General features: G+C 39.1%; 1 protein-coding gene across 7 annotated transcripts in view; it reads right to left on the bottom strand.

The window, feature by feature from the left end:
• LOC146782640 (uncharacterized) overlaps window positions 1-13,862 on the bottom strand; it is a 292,768-nt gene extending 278,906 nt beyond the window's left edge. For 6 of the 7 annotated variants that reach the window (XM_085638084.1, XM_085638083.1, XM_085638085.1 and 3 more), the window contains exon 1: window positions 13,412-13,839. In XM_085638084.1, coding sequence (XP_085494210.1) covers window positions 13,412-13,673 — 262 coding nt within the window. In that variant the 5' untranslated portion in view covers window positions 13,674-13,839. Of the gene's footprint in view, window positions 1-13,411 lie in introns of all 7 variants that reach the window. The other variant, XM_085638080.1, reaches the window with a different exon arrangement.
• Between the last annotated feature and the right edge of the window lie 1,544 nt (window positions 13,863-15,406).

Here is a 15,406-nt window from a genome sequence, read left to right as displayed (position 1 = left end):
GTGAAAAGAAATGTAGTAATATATTTAAATAAAATAAAGGATTTTTTTTTTAGTTTTTTTCAGGTATTGCTGAAGAGCAGTGAACAAAATTTAAGATGCCTACAAAATCCAGAGTTAAAAAAACCCACAAAAAAAACCTATATTTGAAGACAACTGGAGGACCAAAGTTAGTAGAAGATGCTCATGTTGGGAAAAAGAAAAAATCTTCTGGTAAGCAGAAAAAACAATTTCTAAAAAATATATTCAAAAGAAGGAAAAATGTACAAAATGTCTGTACTGGAAAGAATGTTTTGAAAAGAAAAGGACAGGAAAAAATTGAGAATTTAGTTAATGCAAATATACCTTCTGCAACAGAAAAGATTTACATAAATAGAAAAACAGCGTTTAAAGAGATACGTAGAAAAATGTTTCAGAGAAGAGTTATGTCCAATTTGATAAAGGATGTGAAGAAATATAAGCAAAAGACTAAGTTTTATAAAAGAAAAAAAGAAATTGAAGCCATTGCAGCAAAGGCATTAGAATTAAAAAGGAAACTATTCATTTTAATTTTGAATAGGATGCGTACATTAGACAAAATGGTTAATGTACTGAAATCACATAGCAAAAGGAAAAGAGTAGTGAACAGAACAAACTTTTGTAAAGTGTTTTTAGGAAAGTGGATGCATAGTTCAAGTAGTGAACCTTTTTTTAATGAAGAGAGCTATTTTCAAAGTAATAGTTTGCTGCATGCAGTTGACACCAGAGGTCGTGCTTACGAAGTGAAAAATGGTTGCATAATGGAGAAGGAGATAATGGTTCCAAGAGATGAGGTACAAGTGATGGCGGATGAGGCTATGGGGAGACGTCCTAAAGCCCCAGTGTACACTTGGAATTGTAGTAGTATTTGCACTGTGCGTCAGGAATCTATTGACAAATTTCGTGAGTTTCTAAGAGAATATAGTAAAAAAAAGTATAAAACAGAAGATTAAGGTGCTTCAAAGTCTGGATCCATGCAGAGTGAGAGAGAATACTGGTTTGCAGGGTCATTCTCTGGCTTGTCTATCTAGAAAAGTGTGTAATAGTGTTTTCCATCATTTTAGGATGCTGGCTGTTCATCAAACTGAAATGAGAAAGTTTGTGAGACGGTTGTATTTTGCCAAAAGTCCAGCAATAAAGTTAAATGAATTGAATAGGGCTCTGTTCCGAGGAACGGTATCAGATGTAGAGAAGATTGTTGATGAAATTCAGTTTTGTTACTTTGGTCCTGAACAAAACAGTGCAGAGAAGGACACAGTAAATGAGGAAGAAGTGGAAGAGAATGTAGAACCCTCTGTAAGTAACACATTTAATGATCACATAACAAAATTTGCAATAATCTCTAATGAAAGACCAAATTTTACTTGTATTTGTTGCCGCAGAACTCATTATAGAAAACAAACTAGGAATGTTGATCTCTACAGAAAGAGTGAAAATGAAGATAATTATAAGTGGAAGGATTTTGCCACATATATATTTCTTGAAAATTGTTTTGATTTGGGTGAAGATCAGCGTATTTGTAAATACTGTTACAACAAGTTAGAGGAAAATAGAATGCCGACCAGAGCTGTACATAATAATTTAGAATTGGATGCTATTCCTGCTGAACTTTCTGAATTAAATACATATGAGTCTATACTCATTCAATGTGTTCATCCGTTCCAGACCATAGTACGTATGGAGCCCAAAACTGGTAAATTACCTCCTTCAGATTTACTGAGAGGTTTAAAAGGTAGAGTGGTGTATTTGTCCTTGGATTTGAAAAAAAATATGGAAACTATTGATGCGGATACTTTGGAAACTGAACCATTAATTATTCTGGTTAATGGTGTACCTACAAAGAATAAGAAGATTTGGCAGGAGCTGGTAGATGTGCGGAAAGTACAAAGAGCAAATTTGTATTTGAAAAGGAATAACAAATGGTATGAATCAATTTATATAGAAGAAGAAGAAGAAGAAGATTTACAAGAAGACACAGAAACACCAACTGGACAAATTGAAAAAGTGGACAAGTCAAAGGAAGAAGAAATTTATGAACATTTTAGCATACATCCTCTTCATTCAAAAGAAGTTATGGGAGACAATATTGATCTCTTTCAGATGAAGAAAGCAAAAGGAACTCCCGTGAGTGTATGGGAGGAGAGCTTGGAAGCTTGATGTTTTCCCCAGCTGTTTCCTAAAGGAAAAGGAGGACGATACGATGAACGTCCGGAACAGATTCCAGCTTCTGAGTATCGGACTACAAGACTATATGCTGAAGATCCCAGATTTCGACAAAGTATTCCTTATTTGTTCCATCTTTTATTTGAAAGCGATTTGTCTGCACTGTCTTATGCAGTAAATCACATTTTAAAAAGTGGAGTACATTTACAAAATGTGTCTGCTAAGGATTTTATGGAGAAAGTGCAGCACCGAGATGATCATTTGGAAACACAACTGATCAATCTGATGGCTTGTCAGCGTGGGACAAATGAATATTGGTACCGACGCCATGGTGAACTAAAATGCATGTTACGGAATTTAGGAACACCAACATGGTTCGTTACCCTAAGCTGTGCTGAGTACGCTTGGGATGATTTACTGGATTTTCTACGAGAGGCAAATTCAAACATTAAAAACATCGAATACAAGACAGCAGGAGAACTGTGCTCATTGGATCCGGTTAATGTTTGCAGATATTTCAATCATAGATTTGAGGCTATGATGTCCTTCATCTGCAATAAAAAAAATCCACCTCTTGGAGAAGTAGTAGATTTCTTTTGGAGAAAAGAGTACCAGGCAAGAGGTGCTCCTCATATTCATATGCTGTTGTGGATCAAGGATGCCCCAAAGTTTGGAACAGATACTGATGAAGCAGTGTTATCTTACATTGAAGAATATGCAACATGTGCTATACCAAAAAGCACAGAAGAGAAAAAGTTAAAGGAGCAAGTTTTACGTTTCCAAAGTCATCGGTGTGGAAAATACTGTCGACGGAAATACAAGAGCAAAGATAAATACTACACTAAATGTCGATTTGGATTTCCTAGACCTGTTCTTTCAAATGGAAGAGTAAACAGTTTTATGTCAGCTGTGAGACATACTATCACAAGAAAATCACCTAAGAATACCTACAACCTAAAAAGAAAAGAAGAATCAAAAAATATAAATGACTACAACCCAGTCATTTTATCCATGTGGAACGCTAACATGGATATACAGTATGTAGCTGACAATTCCATTGCTTTTGCTCGATATGTAACGTTTTACATTACGAAATCAGAAAAAACAGAATTGAAGGAAATGTGGGAAGAGATTTCTCACGAGAAGACTGTCAGTAAGAAGCTGTACAGTTTCAGTTTGAAGATGTTATCGCATCGAGAAATTGGATCCTACGAATGTTCAGATAGGTTATCTTCTGCAAGTCTCTACTCGAAATCAAGAAGAATAATTTGGGCAAGTTTAGGCCTTGCAGCAATGAGATATCGGGTACAGAAATCTGTTGGAGAAATTGAATATTTGGCCGAGAATGACCCAGAAAGTACAGATATTTTGAAATCAAACATGTTGGACACATATTATCCCAAGAGAAGTCAACATCTGGAGAACATGTGTCTCTATGAAGTGCTGCAGAACTACATTTATTCACAGAAAGCCGCAGAAGACATCAACAATGGAAAATATAAAGTCATTGGTGAGGAAGGATGTTTGGTGAAGCAAACAAAAGGAAGTTTGATAAATCACAGGAAGCTGAGTTGCGACACTACTGACAAGAAGGAATTTTACTACTTGGCTCTTTTACAGTTGTTTAAACCATGGCGTACAGAGGATGAACTACTGGGAGAATTTCAAAGCTATGAAGATTCTTTTAATGCTTGCAAAGACAGCATACAATGCAGTACATTCTCAAGTTATCTGCAAATGTTAAATGAAGAAATTGAACAGGAAACTACAATTGCAGCAGAAATAGCTAGAGACAGTTCTCAGGACAGCCAAAGTTCAGAAACACTCAGTCAAGATCCCCTAGGACAACCAATCGTTGAAATTGAAGCATCAATAGCCATGAATGAAGTGGAAACGGCTATGAATCAAGCTCAAGAAGAATTTATAGACTTACAAAATTTGGAAAGACAACTGAATGAAGAGCAGCAACAAATTTATGAAGAGATCAGAAAAAAAATTGATCACGGATTTCTACATGAAAAAAAAGAGTGCTCATGCACATCATTTTATCCAATCAGGATGTATGTAAGCGGACAAGCTGGAACTGGAAAAAGTTTCCTAATTAAAGCCATCAGAAGCTACCTACAGCAAAAAACGGATTCTACTTTGTCTTGTGTGGTTACTGCTCCAACTGGGTTAGCAGCATATAACATAAAAGGAATCACTTTACATCGTTTGCTAATGTTACCAGTGGAGCATGAGAACAAAATACAATACAACAAGCTAACTGGAGAAGCATCCTTGGAAGTTTCAAGAGTATTGAAGAAGATGCAAGTTCTCATTATTGATGAGGTGAGCATGGTTTCAAACTTAATGCTTGCCTTTGTGCATTTAAGAATGCAGCAAATTTTGAAGACAGACTATGACATGTTATTTGGTGGAAAACACGTCATAGTTTTTGGAGATCTTTTACAACTTACTCCAGTTAAAGGACAACCAGTGTTTAATACTGTCACACATGAAGACACGAAGAAGTCATTGGGAAGCATCGGAAATACAAATATTTGGTCCTTCTTTGAGTACAAGGAACTTACTACTAATATGAGGCAAGCAAGCGATGAAGAATATGGAAGTATTCTGAAAGATATCAGAATTGGACTACTCACAGAAGTTGGCAAAAAAGCATTACAGAGTCGGCTGCTACATAATTTATTTCCAAAGGAAGAAATAGTTGCAGAGAAGATATGCAAGAACATTGCAGAAAACAAAAGTGTCATCTGCTTAATGCCAACTCTACGTGAATGCTCAATATTCAATGAGGAGCTTTTGAAATTTGAAAAGGAAGAGATCAGGAAATTGGAAGCAGTGGACAAAATTGAGGATGGAAGAATTACTGTCACAGTAACAGGCGCACTGAAAAATAAATTGGATTCACTAGAGAAGAACATTTCCAAAACAGCTGGATTAGAAAAAAATCTATATGTTTGCATGAACTGTAGAGTATTTTTAAGGAGAAATTTGGATGTTGAAAAAGGTTTAGTTAATGGAGCTATGGGAAGAGTTGTGGGTTTTATTAATTATCAGAAAAAAGATGGAATTGAATGTTTAAAAATAAAATTTGATCAGATAGAAGAAGTTAAAGACATTTGTCGTTGTACAGTTCGTTTCATGCTTGTGAAAGACTTATATGTACGTAGGAAGCAGTTTCCGTTTTCGCTAGCATATGCTGTAACTATTCACAAGTCTCAAGGATTGACTGTAGATTGTGCATTTGTGAACATTGGTTCAACTGTGTTCAAAGAAGGTATGGCATATGTTGCTTTGTCACGAGTGAAAACATTATCAGGTTTATTCATGATAGACTTTGATGACTCAAAAGTTAGTGCTGATACAAATTGTGTAAAGGAGTATAATAGATTAAGAAGAAGCTATGCTCCTCATTTAGGTCAGTATCCTGTGTTGGAGAAACGTGTAGTTTCTCGTAAAAGGAGAAATGAGAATATCTGTAATGAAGATGTAGAGAGGAGGAAAAAAAAGAGGACTGATGTAATTGCAAGCAAAAAGAGTAAGGAAAAAGAAGAACAGGTTGTAGGATGTCATTTTGAAAATAGCTCTGGTGTCAACTGCTACGCTAATGTAGTGCTGAATGATGCATTTTATCTGGAAAGTTTACAAGAGCAGATAATAGTAAATCAGGGAAAAAGATTCTGTTCTGAGCTGAGTCTCCTTTTTCAAAAGCTGAGTAATGATAAAACTCAAATAGAAAGTGCTACTGAAATTAGAAAACTTTTAGATGTATGTTCAGGACGAACACAGTTTTCTCAAAATGAACAGCAAGATGCACACGAATTTTTGATGTTTTTTCTTCAGGTACTGGAAGAAGAAGAAGTTGCAATTGATAATTTATTTGGTCTCTCTTATAAATGGGAACATAGTTGTGAAAACTGTTATAATATATGTGGCTCTAATGTTGATAATGAAAGGTTTATTTTTTTGACATTGCCAGAGAGTAAAACAGTCACTTTTGCTAAATTAGTTAAAGATGCTAATCATAGCATGCAATGCGGTGAGTGTCAATCTGACATGTTTTCAACATTAATTTTAAAGGAATACGGACAGTATGTAATTTTAATGATGCAACGATGTAGAGCTGATGGTTCAAAATTGGATACTTTAATAAAGAAGTTTACAGGACAGCAATTATCAATTTCAGGAAAAACTTTTGTAACTGTTGCAATAATTTTCCATGAAGGACCTACTGTTACTTCTGGACATTACACAGTTTATCTTAAATGTGAAAAAGGCTGGACACTGTGTAATGATTCCCAATTGGTTTTTAAGCAATGTTTGCCTTTTGATTTAGCAAATTCCTATCTAATCTTCCTGAAACCTAAATTTTAGAGAGACTTGGCAAGATCTGGACAAAACAATTTTACCATTTTATTGGATTACCATTGGAATTTTCAAAAATAAAGATTTTTTAAATTATCATTTGGCCTAATGGAAAGATAACCAATTGTAATGTGGACTTTTTTAATTTTTAATGAAACTTTTGAAAACCAAAAATTTAGAGAAAATCGGTAACATCTGCACAATTTAAATTTTGGAATGTTATTGGAGTGTCATTGGAAATTTTTTCAAAAAAGATTTTTTAAATTACTATTTGGCCATGCGGAAAGGTAACCAATTCTATTGTGGATTTAATAAATTATTAATAAATCTTTCGGGAACCAATATGTTACAGAGAATCGGTGAGATCTGTACAAATAAAACTTTAGAATTTTATTGGATTACCATTGGAAATTTAATCAAAAAAGAATTTTAAAATTACTATTTGGCCTAAAGAAAATGGAACCAGATGTATTGTGGAGTTATTTGAGATATATTATTGTGATTATACTTCTGAAACAAAAATATAAGACGGTATTTTAAAGAAATAAGTATTGATATTAGATGATATTTTTTAGAATATTATGCATTTCTATATTGTTAAGTTTAAGTAAAAAGAGAATCTGGGCTTTTTTAATACAATCTTTGAGATTGTTATTTTTTTTTTGCCCGCTGTTAAATGATGAATGCAATTGCTTTCACAATTTATAGTGAAATGCAATATATTCTGAAAACAGCAAAAATAAGGCAAAAATTATTTTTTGATAAATATGTAAATATGTGTACTGTATTATAAAATGTTTTAAAAAATATTAATACTTTTTTCTTTTTTTCAGATTGATAAAGAACATTTTCAAAACCTAGAACCATTTTTAAAGCAATTTTTAAAAAAAACAAATGAATAAATATTTTTTTGAGCGGGTAAGGTAAGTCAATACTATCATGGTTCCTTTTTTTCTAATTCTCTACAATCACATTTTCAGTTTTTAATTGTAGTCTCTCAAGGACCTTGTAATGTGATAATTGATTTTTAGTGTTTTAAAAAAAAAAAAAAAATGACGCGCACCGTACGCGTACGGTAAAAAAATAAATAAATAAAGTTTTTAAAAACATATATAAAGAAAAGATGAAAGATAAGGTTGGCTCTTAAAAGAGCCGTTGTGTTCATGCAGGGACAGAGGAAAGAAAGATTGGGAAAATTAGTCTCTGCGACAAGTGTGCTGATCTATTTTGTTGTTCACTAGGGAAACACTGGTCTCCCTATGACAAATTAGATCATGACAAGAGGCGCATCGAATATCAACCCTCAGAAATCGAGGGTTAACTTCCAGAGGGCCAGCAAAAGGAGATGCTCCCCCCACAGATGAAGGGCTCACCTGACCTGCAGAAGAAGGACTCAGCCCTGCAGATGATGGTCCAGGCTGAGCTGCTGTGGATGTGCTTGGTTGACTTACTGAAGGGTTACCTCCAGTAAGTCGAGCATGTGTCCTTTTGTGTACATCCTTGAGGTGTCTCATCATGGTATGATTCCCAAAGGAATACTTCCTGTCAGGATTACCTCTTGAAAGTACACGCTTACACAGCTTACAAGTTACTAAGGGTGCATTTACCTTTTGCTGGCCTTCAGGAAAAGTAAAATAATCCCATACATAAGAGGTCTTTTGTTTCCTCGCTCTCTGCCTCAAGGTAGTGCTGCTAGTGCTAGCCTCACTCTCAGAAGGGCTCTGCTGTTCTGCCATCGTATCACAAAGACAACCCAGCTCCTTCTCCTAAGGGATCACAAGCAGAAATGAGGGGAATGGGTGTGGTGTAGGAGAGTTCTAGAACTGAAAGTAGTTTCAACCAATCAAAAGTTGTGTTTCATGATCACATGACCTACCGTACGCTTACGGTACGCTTACGGTACGCTTACGGAAAAAGTACGCATGCGCGTAAAAAAGACACGCGCTTGCGCGCATGCGCTTAACAGTCACTCCCCGACACTTCCGCGTAACGTGCGCGTGTAGCGTACACGCGTACACGTCCCACGCAGAGTACGCGCGGCTACGCAAATTGCGTAAATATACGCAAACAGCGTAGATAAATTACGGGCGTTGCGTAAACCGTACGCTTACCGTAAGCTTACGGTACGCGTACTAAAAAAAAAAAAAAAAAAAAGGAAAAAATGTACTGCAAATAAATTTTACATGTTTATTTTATAAAATATATTAAAAAAAACATATTATAGAATTTTAAAAATGTAACCATAGTCTTTATAAAAGGATAGAAAATTAAAATAAAAATATGTTTAAAAAAATAGAAGAAAAAAAAAAAATTAGCATTTAAAAAACCTTGCAAATTCACTGAAAAAACCATGGGTTTCACACACGTTATAGTTAGGAATTAGCATTTAAAAAACCTTGCAAATTCACTGAAAAAACCATGGGTTTCACACACGTTATAGTTAGGAATTAGCATTTAAAAAACCTTAGAAATTCAATGAAAAAACCAAAGGTTTCACACATGTTATAGTTAGCTGGACATTTCACTCGTAAAAAACCAATGAAATTCCCCCGTTATAGTTAGTTCAGCTAACTATAACTCGCGCGCCCGCAATGCACTGCTGATGACGTCACATATTACATCACTCATGACATGGTCAGTGACATCACTCATGACATCACTGATGACATCTCAAATGACATCACTGATGACATCACTGATGACATCATCCTTGTGATAGAGTGGCAGACCTCCTCTTCCCCTAATATAACCTTTGATACACACATTCAAAAATAGAAATTAAAATTTTAAAAACAATGGACATACCAATACCAGTTACAACAACCTATACAGTAATTCTAAGATCCAAATACACATCCACTCATTCACCAACAGTCCTATACAGTCACTCATACATGTACTCACTCATCATATGTACTCATACACGTATACATCCTGTTACACAATGCCACTCATCCATAGAGGTACTCACACACATAGTCACTCATGCTAATAAAGAATCAAACATACATTTACTTGCATATACAGTTATACACACACCGCCACACTTACTTCTACGGAAACTTACACATACTTAGTCTTTTAAACAATCACTTATAGAAACACATACTTATTCATTCAGGAACTCTTTCAATCTCTCACTCTCACATATACTCGCTTATATACACCAATAGTCACATATACTAGTTTAAAACATATGTAGTTACTCATAGAGACACTATTGAGACAGTCATTCACTCACTAACACACCCATGCACACACTCATGCACCCATAGAGTCCTGCACACATGCTGTCTTCAACACATACAAAGAGTGAGTCATTCATTCATGCACCTATGCACTACGTAATACCCCCCACCGAACCATACAGACATCAGACACTGATACTCAAAAAACCAACTAATAACCTATATAGACACTCATGTAGCTACTCACCAACCCATGCAGCCACTTATACACAAAGTGAGAGACTGATACAGATATTTACATATTTAAACATTACTCACTAAGCCATGTATTCACTAAGATACACTTAATCAGTCAGTTATACAATCAATTTTTCAAAAACAATTCATCCATTTAGACACTTATATACCCATTTATTCTTCCATCGACCTTGAGATATACATATATAAAACATATGTAATTTTCAGAAAAACACACATTCACTGGATGATGACATCAGTGATGTCATCAGTGATGTCATTTGAGATGTCATCAGTGATGTTATGAGTGATGTCACTGACCATGTCATGAGTGATGTAATATGTGACGTCATCAGCAGTGCATTGCGGGCGCGCGAGTTATAGTTAGCTGAACTAACTATAACGGGGGAATTTCATTGGTTTATTACGAGTGAAATGTCCAGCTAACTATAACATGTGTGAAACCTTTGGTTTTTTCATTGAATTTCTAAGGTTTTTTAAATGCTAATTCCTAACTATAACGTGTGTGAAACCCATGGTTTTTTCAGTGAATATATATATATATATATATCCTCACACAGACCCCTCCGGTTAGTAGAGAAGTTTGAGGCCACAACGGGGGATGTCTTGGAAGTCTTTAATAGGACAACAGGCATGATGCATTTCGGCGTGTAACGCCTTCCTCAGATGCCATTGAAATCCCGGCACTGCTCCACCCACACCTTTGAGTGCTGTAACAGAGTCCCATTGGTTGAAGCTTTCACCCCCACGATCACATGGTCACACACCCTCTGTAGTTGATGTCTTGAACTACAGTTCCCAGACTTCACCATTGCGGGAGGGTTGATGCACGGGGGAAGCAAAAGAATGAATCCAGCTCAAATGGGCATCTATTAACCAGGGAGGGTGTGAAATTTCCAGATGGATGGCCTTGGATTAGAAATGTTGTCCTCAGGCCTCCTCGAGTCCCCTTTGACGTTCCAGCCCCTCATGCAGATGACGGGCGTGCTGTGAGTCGAGATGCAATGATACTCAGCTCCTGGTAAAATTACGAGCCGCTCCTGTTTTTTTAGGTCTCGCTGAGTCAGCGCGCATGCGCTGCTCGGAGAGACATTTAGTAGGTGAGTTTTCAAAGTGCTGCTGGTTGGCCTAGCGCTTGCGTTCACGCGAGCGTGCACGCGCGCAGCTGGCAGCTTTCAGCACCCGAGGTGCGATCTGGAGCTTTCACTTTTTCCGCCGTCGCGCACACACCCCTGCTTTCACTTTTGCCGTCCCACTTGCGTGTTTGCTGGCGCGCACCCCTGCTTGTAAGTCCTCACACAGGAGCTACAGCCCTTGACAACTTGGACTCCAGTTCCCCTGTTACGACGTTGTGTGCCACAGCTTTGCTGATTGTTTGGCACCCTGGCACCTGAACATTGTGTTTTGGTTCTAACTAGTGCTCTCTGTGAGTGGTAGTTTTGGCGGGTCGCTTCTCTTAAATCAGTGGACCAGAGGAGCAGATTCTGGAGTTCTTGAAAGGAATGCCCAGTACTGTAAACATTATATACGAGTGGCATCCGACTCAGATTACCAGGGGTTCTTCTTACTTAGCAAACCAGAACGTGTCAAAATGGGTCTGATGTTATGCAGTTTTTGTCCTCCGGTTAAATTCATTCAGAACATGAAAAATGGTGCTTTAGAACTGTGCACACATTACAGAAAGCGCACTTTGCTTCTGCACGAAGAGGATTAAAGTTTCCTATGTTTTAAAATGCATTTATTTTAGAAGATTTAAGTTGATTAGACTAAACCATAACAGACTCATGCAACCTACAGGTTACAAACAGAAAGGCCTCAGTTGATTGAGTTATATTACATTACCTCCTCGTAAGTCTTTCTTGCCACATGACTAACGTAGTGAGCTTCTGCTCCCAAAAGAACCCTCCAAGCAATTTAGCGCTCTAGTCATGGCCGACCTCCTTCACCCCTGACCTAGTTCAAGAGGAGGCACGACCCACCCCACTGCTATTGGATGATCTCAGAAGGACCTTAGGGTCTGAAGGAGCATCCATTAGTTCTGTTGCCTGTCCCAGAAGTCGATTCCACGTAGGTAGCCAGAAGCAGTCCCAGTCAGCTTTCGATGTCACAAACAGGGCTTCAAGTGGGCCGGGTCTCACCGGACTCTACACCTCTCTCTACCCACCTCTCTCTACACACCTCTCTACCTCTCTCTAGCTCTCTACTTCTCTCTACCTCTCTCTCTCTACCTCTCTCCCTCTCTCCCTTTACCTCTTTCCCTCTCCCTCTCCCTCTACCTCTCTCTCTCTACCTCTCTCTACCTCTCTACCTCTCTCTACCTCTCTAGCTCTCTCTACCTCTCTAGCTCTCTCTACCTTTCTACCTCTACCTCTCTCTACCTCTACGTCTCTCTACCTCTCTAGCTCTCTCTCTACCTTTCTAGCTCTCTCTACCTCTCTCTGCCTCTCTACCTCTCTCTACCTCTCTACCTCTCTCTAGCTCTCTACCTCTCTACCTCTCTCTACCTCTCTCTACACCTCTCTCTCTACCTCTCTCTCTACCTCTACCTCTCTACCTCTCTCTCTACCTCTCTCTCTAGCTCTACCTCTAGCTCTACCTCTCTCTACATCTCTACCTCTACCTCTCTACCTCCCTCTACCACTCTACCTCTCTCTATACCTCTCTCTATCTCTCTACCTATCTCTCTCTACCTCTCTCTCTCTCTACCTACCTCTCTCTACACCCCTCTCTCTACACCCCTCTCTCTACCCACCTCTCTCTATCCACCTCTCTCTAACCACCTCTCTCTTCTCACCTCTCTCTACTCACCTCTCTATACACATCTCTCTCTCTCTCTACACACCCCTCTCTCTCTCTACACACCCCTCTCTCTCTCTACACACACCTCTCTCTCACTACACACCCCTCTCTCTCTCTACACACCTCTCTCTCTCTACACCTCTCTACACCTCTAAGTGGCAGCCAGAGCCTGATAGCACTGCTTGTCCTTAAAAAAAAACAAGCATTGGCATAGCCAATAGGTCTCGCCTTTTGGGACCTTATAAGTGTTTAGTTATCCAGTACAATATCCTTGGTGCAACAACATCAAGTGTTGCATGGCTAAACACTTATAAGGTCCCAAAGGCGAGACCTATTGGCTATGCCAATGCTTGTTATTCTGGAAATCTGGTCACCCTACCCATGCTGCAATACGTCTCTGTATCAGACCTCAAAGAGCTCTGCTGATTAACTTCAATCCTGCTCTGACACTCTCTGTGCTGTTTCATTGGAGGCTCCCACCCACCTCTATCACTGCACCTCAACCCTGTCCTGCAGCACCCCAGCTACAAAGATCCACGCAGAGGCGACACCCGTCAGAGACATTCATTACAGAGCCAGAACCCCCTCCTCTCCACCATCCCCGTGCGCTTTCTTACCCTTTTCGCGCAGCTCCTTCTCCAGCTGCTTCAGCCCCATGCAGCGCAGAACTTTGAGGGCCAGGAAGGGCGCGTGCTTCTCCGTGTAGTGAGCGACCAGCAGCTCCACCACGTCGCAGGGCTGGGTGGCCTTCTCCAGCTCGTCCTGGCTCACGGGGCCCATTAATCGGTACTCCGTAGATTTCAGCATCACCTTGAAGGTGTGCCGCTCATCGGCCGTCAGGGCCCGCAGGGCGTGTAACAGGCAGGCTCTGGTGCCCATGGCCTCTCCGAGGGCGCAATCTAAAGTTCCAAAAATTACCACGACGGAGAGTTCACGGAAGTGGAGCACTAACTCCAACTGGGTTTAGTAGTTCGACGAGAGTGTACGCGTCCGTCTTCAGACTTGAAAGCACAAGAATAAGCGAGAGGAATAACGCGCCTCCAGATTCGCGTTACCTCTCACTAAAGGAAGCAGTGGCTGTGAAATCAAGGCATTCGTACGTGCCCAGCAGCAGCTCGAACACAAAAGCAAGAATCTGATGTAACCTCAAAACCCGCATTTCTGCTTCCCCACCCCTTACAGAAGGGCTGGCGGCGCTCCCAGATGCAAATGCCCCGGCCGGGCACTGCTGGCTGTGATGCCAAGGTAAACTCTGCACCTTGTTATCACTAACCTCACTCCCTTTCTGTTTTACACAGAACTGCACATGCAACAGGCACGTAATGCCCATTGGGTACCAGGCCTTCCCAATCAACCCCCACTTTTCAAAGACTTGGGGGGCTTACTTGAAGTTTCTGAGGTTGATAAAGAGAGATGAGCGGCCCTGTTGACAAACACACAGCAGTGCTACCTGGTCACACTTAACTACGACAAAAGAAAGCTAATTGTGGGTTTTTATTTTGTAAGTGCCTGGAACCTATTCATAACACCAGGCACTAATGAAACTAAAACTTAAATGAAAGGCATGCTATATTATGCCATCTGACTGATCAATGGCTATAATTAGTGACCCTGCCCATCCCCTCTCTGGTAGGTAATGGCAGGAGTAAGCTGAGCTCTACGCTTGTTTACAACACAGATTGGGCAGTTTTCAGCAATACACGGATACACACCCCAAAGACTTCAAAAATAGTCATAACGCACTCACCCTTATAGTCAATCATATATGTCACGAGACAATGCCCGTAAAATTCGATCAGAAACTGAAACTGTTATCATTAAATGAGCTGTATATGTTTTTTCTTATATAAAGAAAATGGGCCCTGGTCACCTCTGCGAAATGAATGTAATATTGGTACTTATTGCGAGTACTGTAGTCTGTAAATAAAAACATGCTTACGTCGACAATCTTCTTTGAACTGTTACACACCCCAGCATCAGTTACTGGTATCAGAAAACAACTAATACATCCTCTTCCTTTTCCTATATTGTTTCTGGAATATTGCTGGTAATTTGGGTGAATAAGCAATGTGGAAGCTATCCAGTAGGGGCACAAGCCCTAACTCTGTTGAGGAACCGGGTTCAGATTTTTTAACAAAAAAACATAATGGCCTTTGAATCACAGAGTCCATTGGGCAGACAGTTTCCCAGTAAATGTGATGGACCTGTAAAGTGGTGGGCCCTAGATCTTGCAGGACACTACAGGACCAAGCTCTGGGTCTAGAACTCCAATTTATTCCCTACTATAAAAATGTTTCTAAATGTGATTAGTTCTTACAATGAACACCAGCAGGTGGCTATTGAGAGCTCATGTGACTTGAAGATAGTGCCAAGTGTGTAAACCTTTTCAGCAGAGCAAGCTCATCTTAACTTTAAGATGCAGAACTAAATCAACATCAGAGATGGCCACTTCCTGTGGCCAGTGTTAGTAAAACAAATATGGTTAATGTAGATTACCGTTAAATTAATACAAGTTAATGTGTTTTCCCGTTTGCACCACTCGCACTGATGTGAATTATGGTGCTACCTCTCCCTGCCCATGTGCTTCCGAGACTGTGTCCTCAGTACTGTCA

This window comes from Triturus cristatus, chromosome 12, assembly GCF_964204655.1.
Source record: "Triturus cristatus chromosome 12, aTriCri1.1, whole genome shotgun sequence".
In the NCBI taxonomy this organism is placed as follows: Eukaryota; Metazoa; Chordata; class Amphibia; order Caudata; family Salamandridae; genus Triturus; species Triturus cristatus.
The sequence above is the reverse complement of the archived record's forward strand: the minus strand, read 5'-3'. Positions and strand labels throughout refer to the sequence as shown.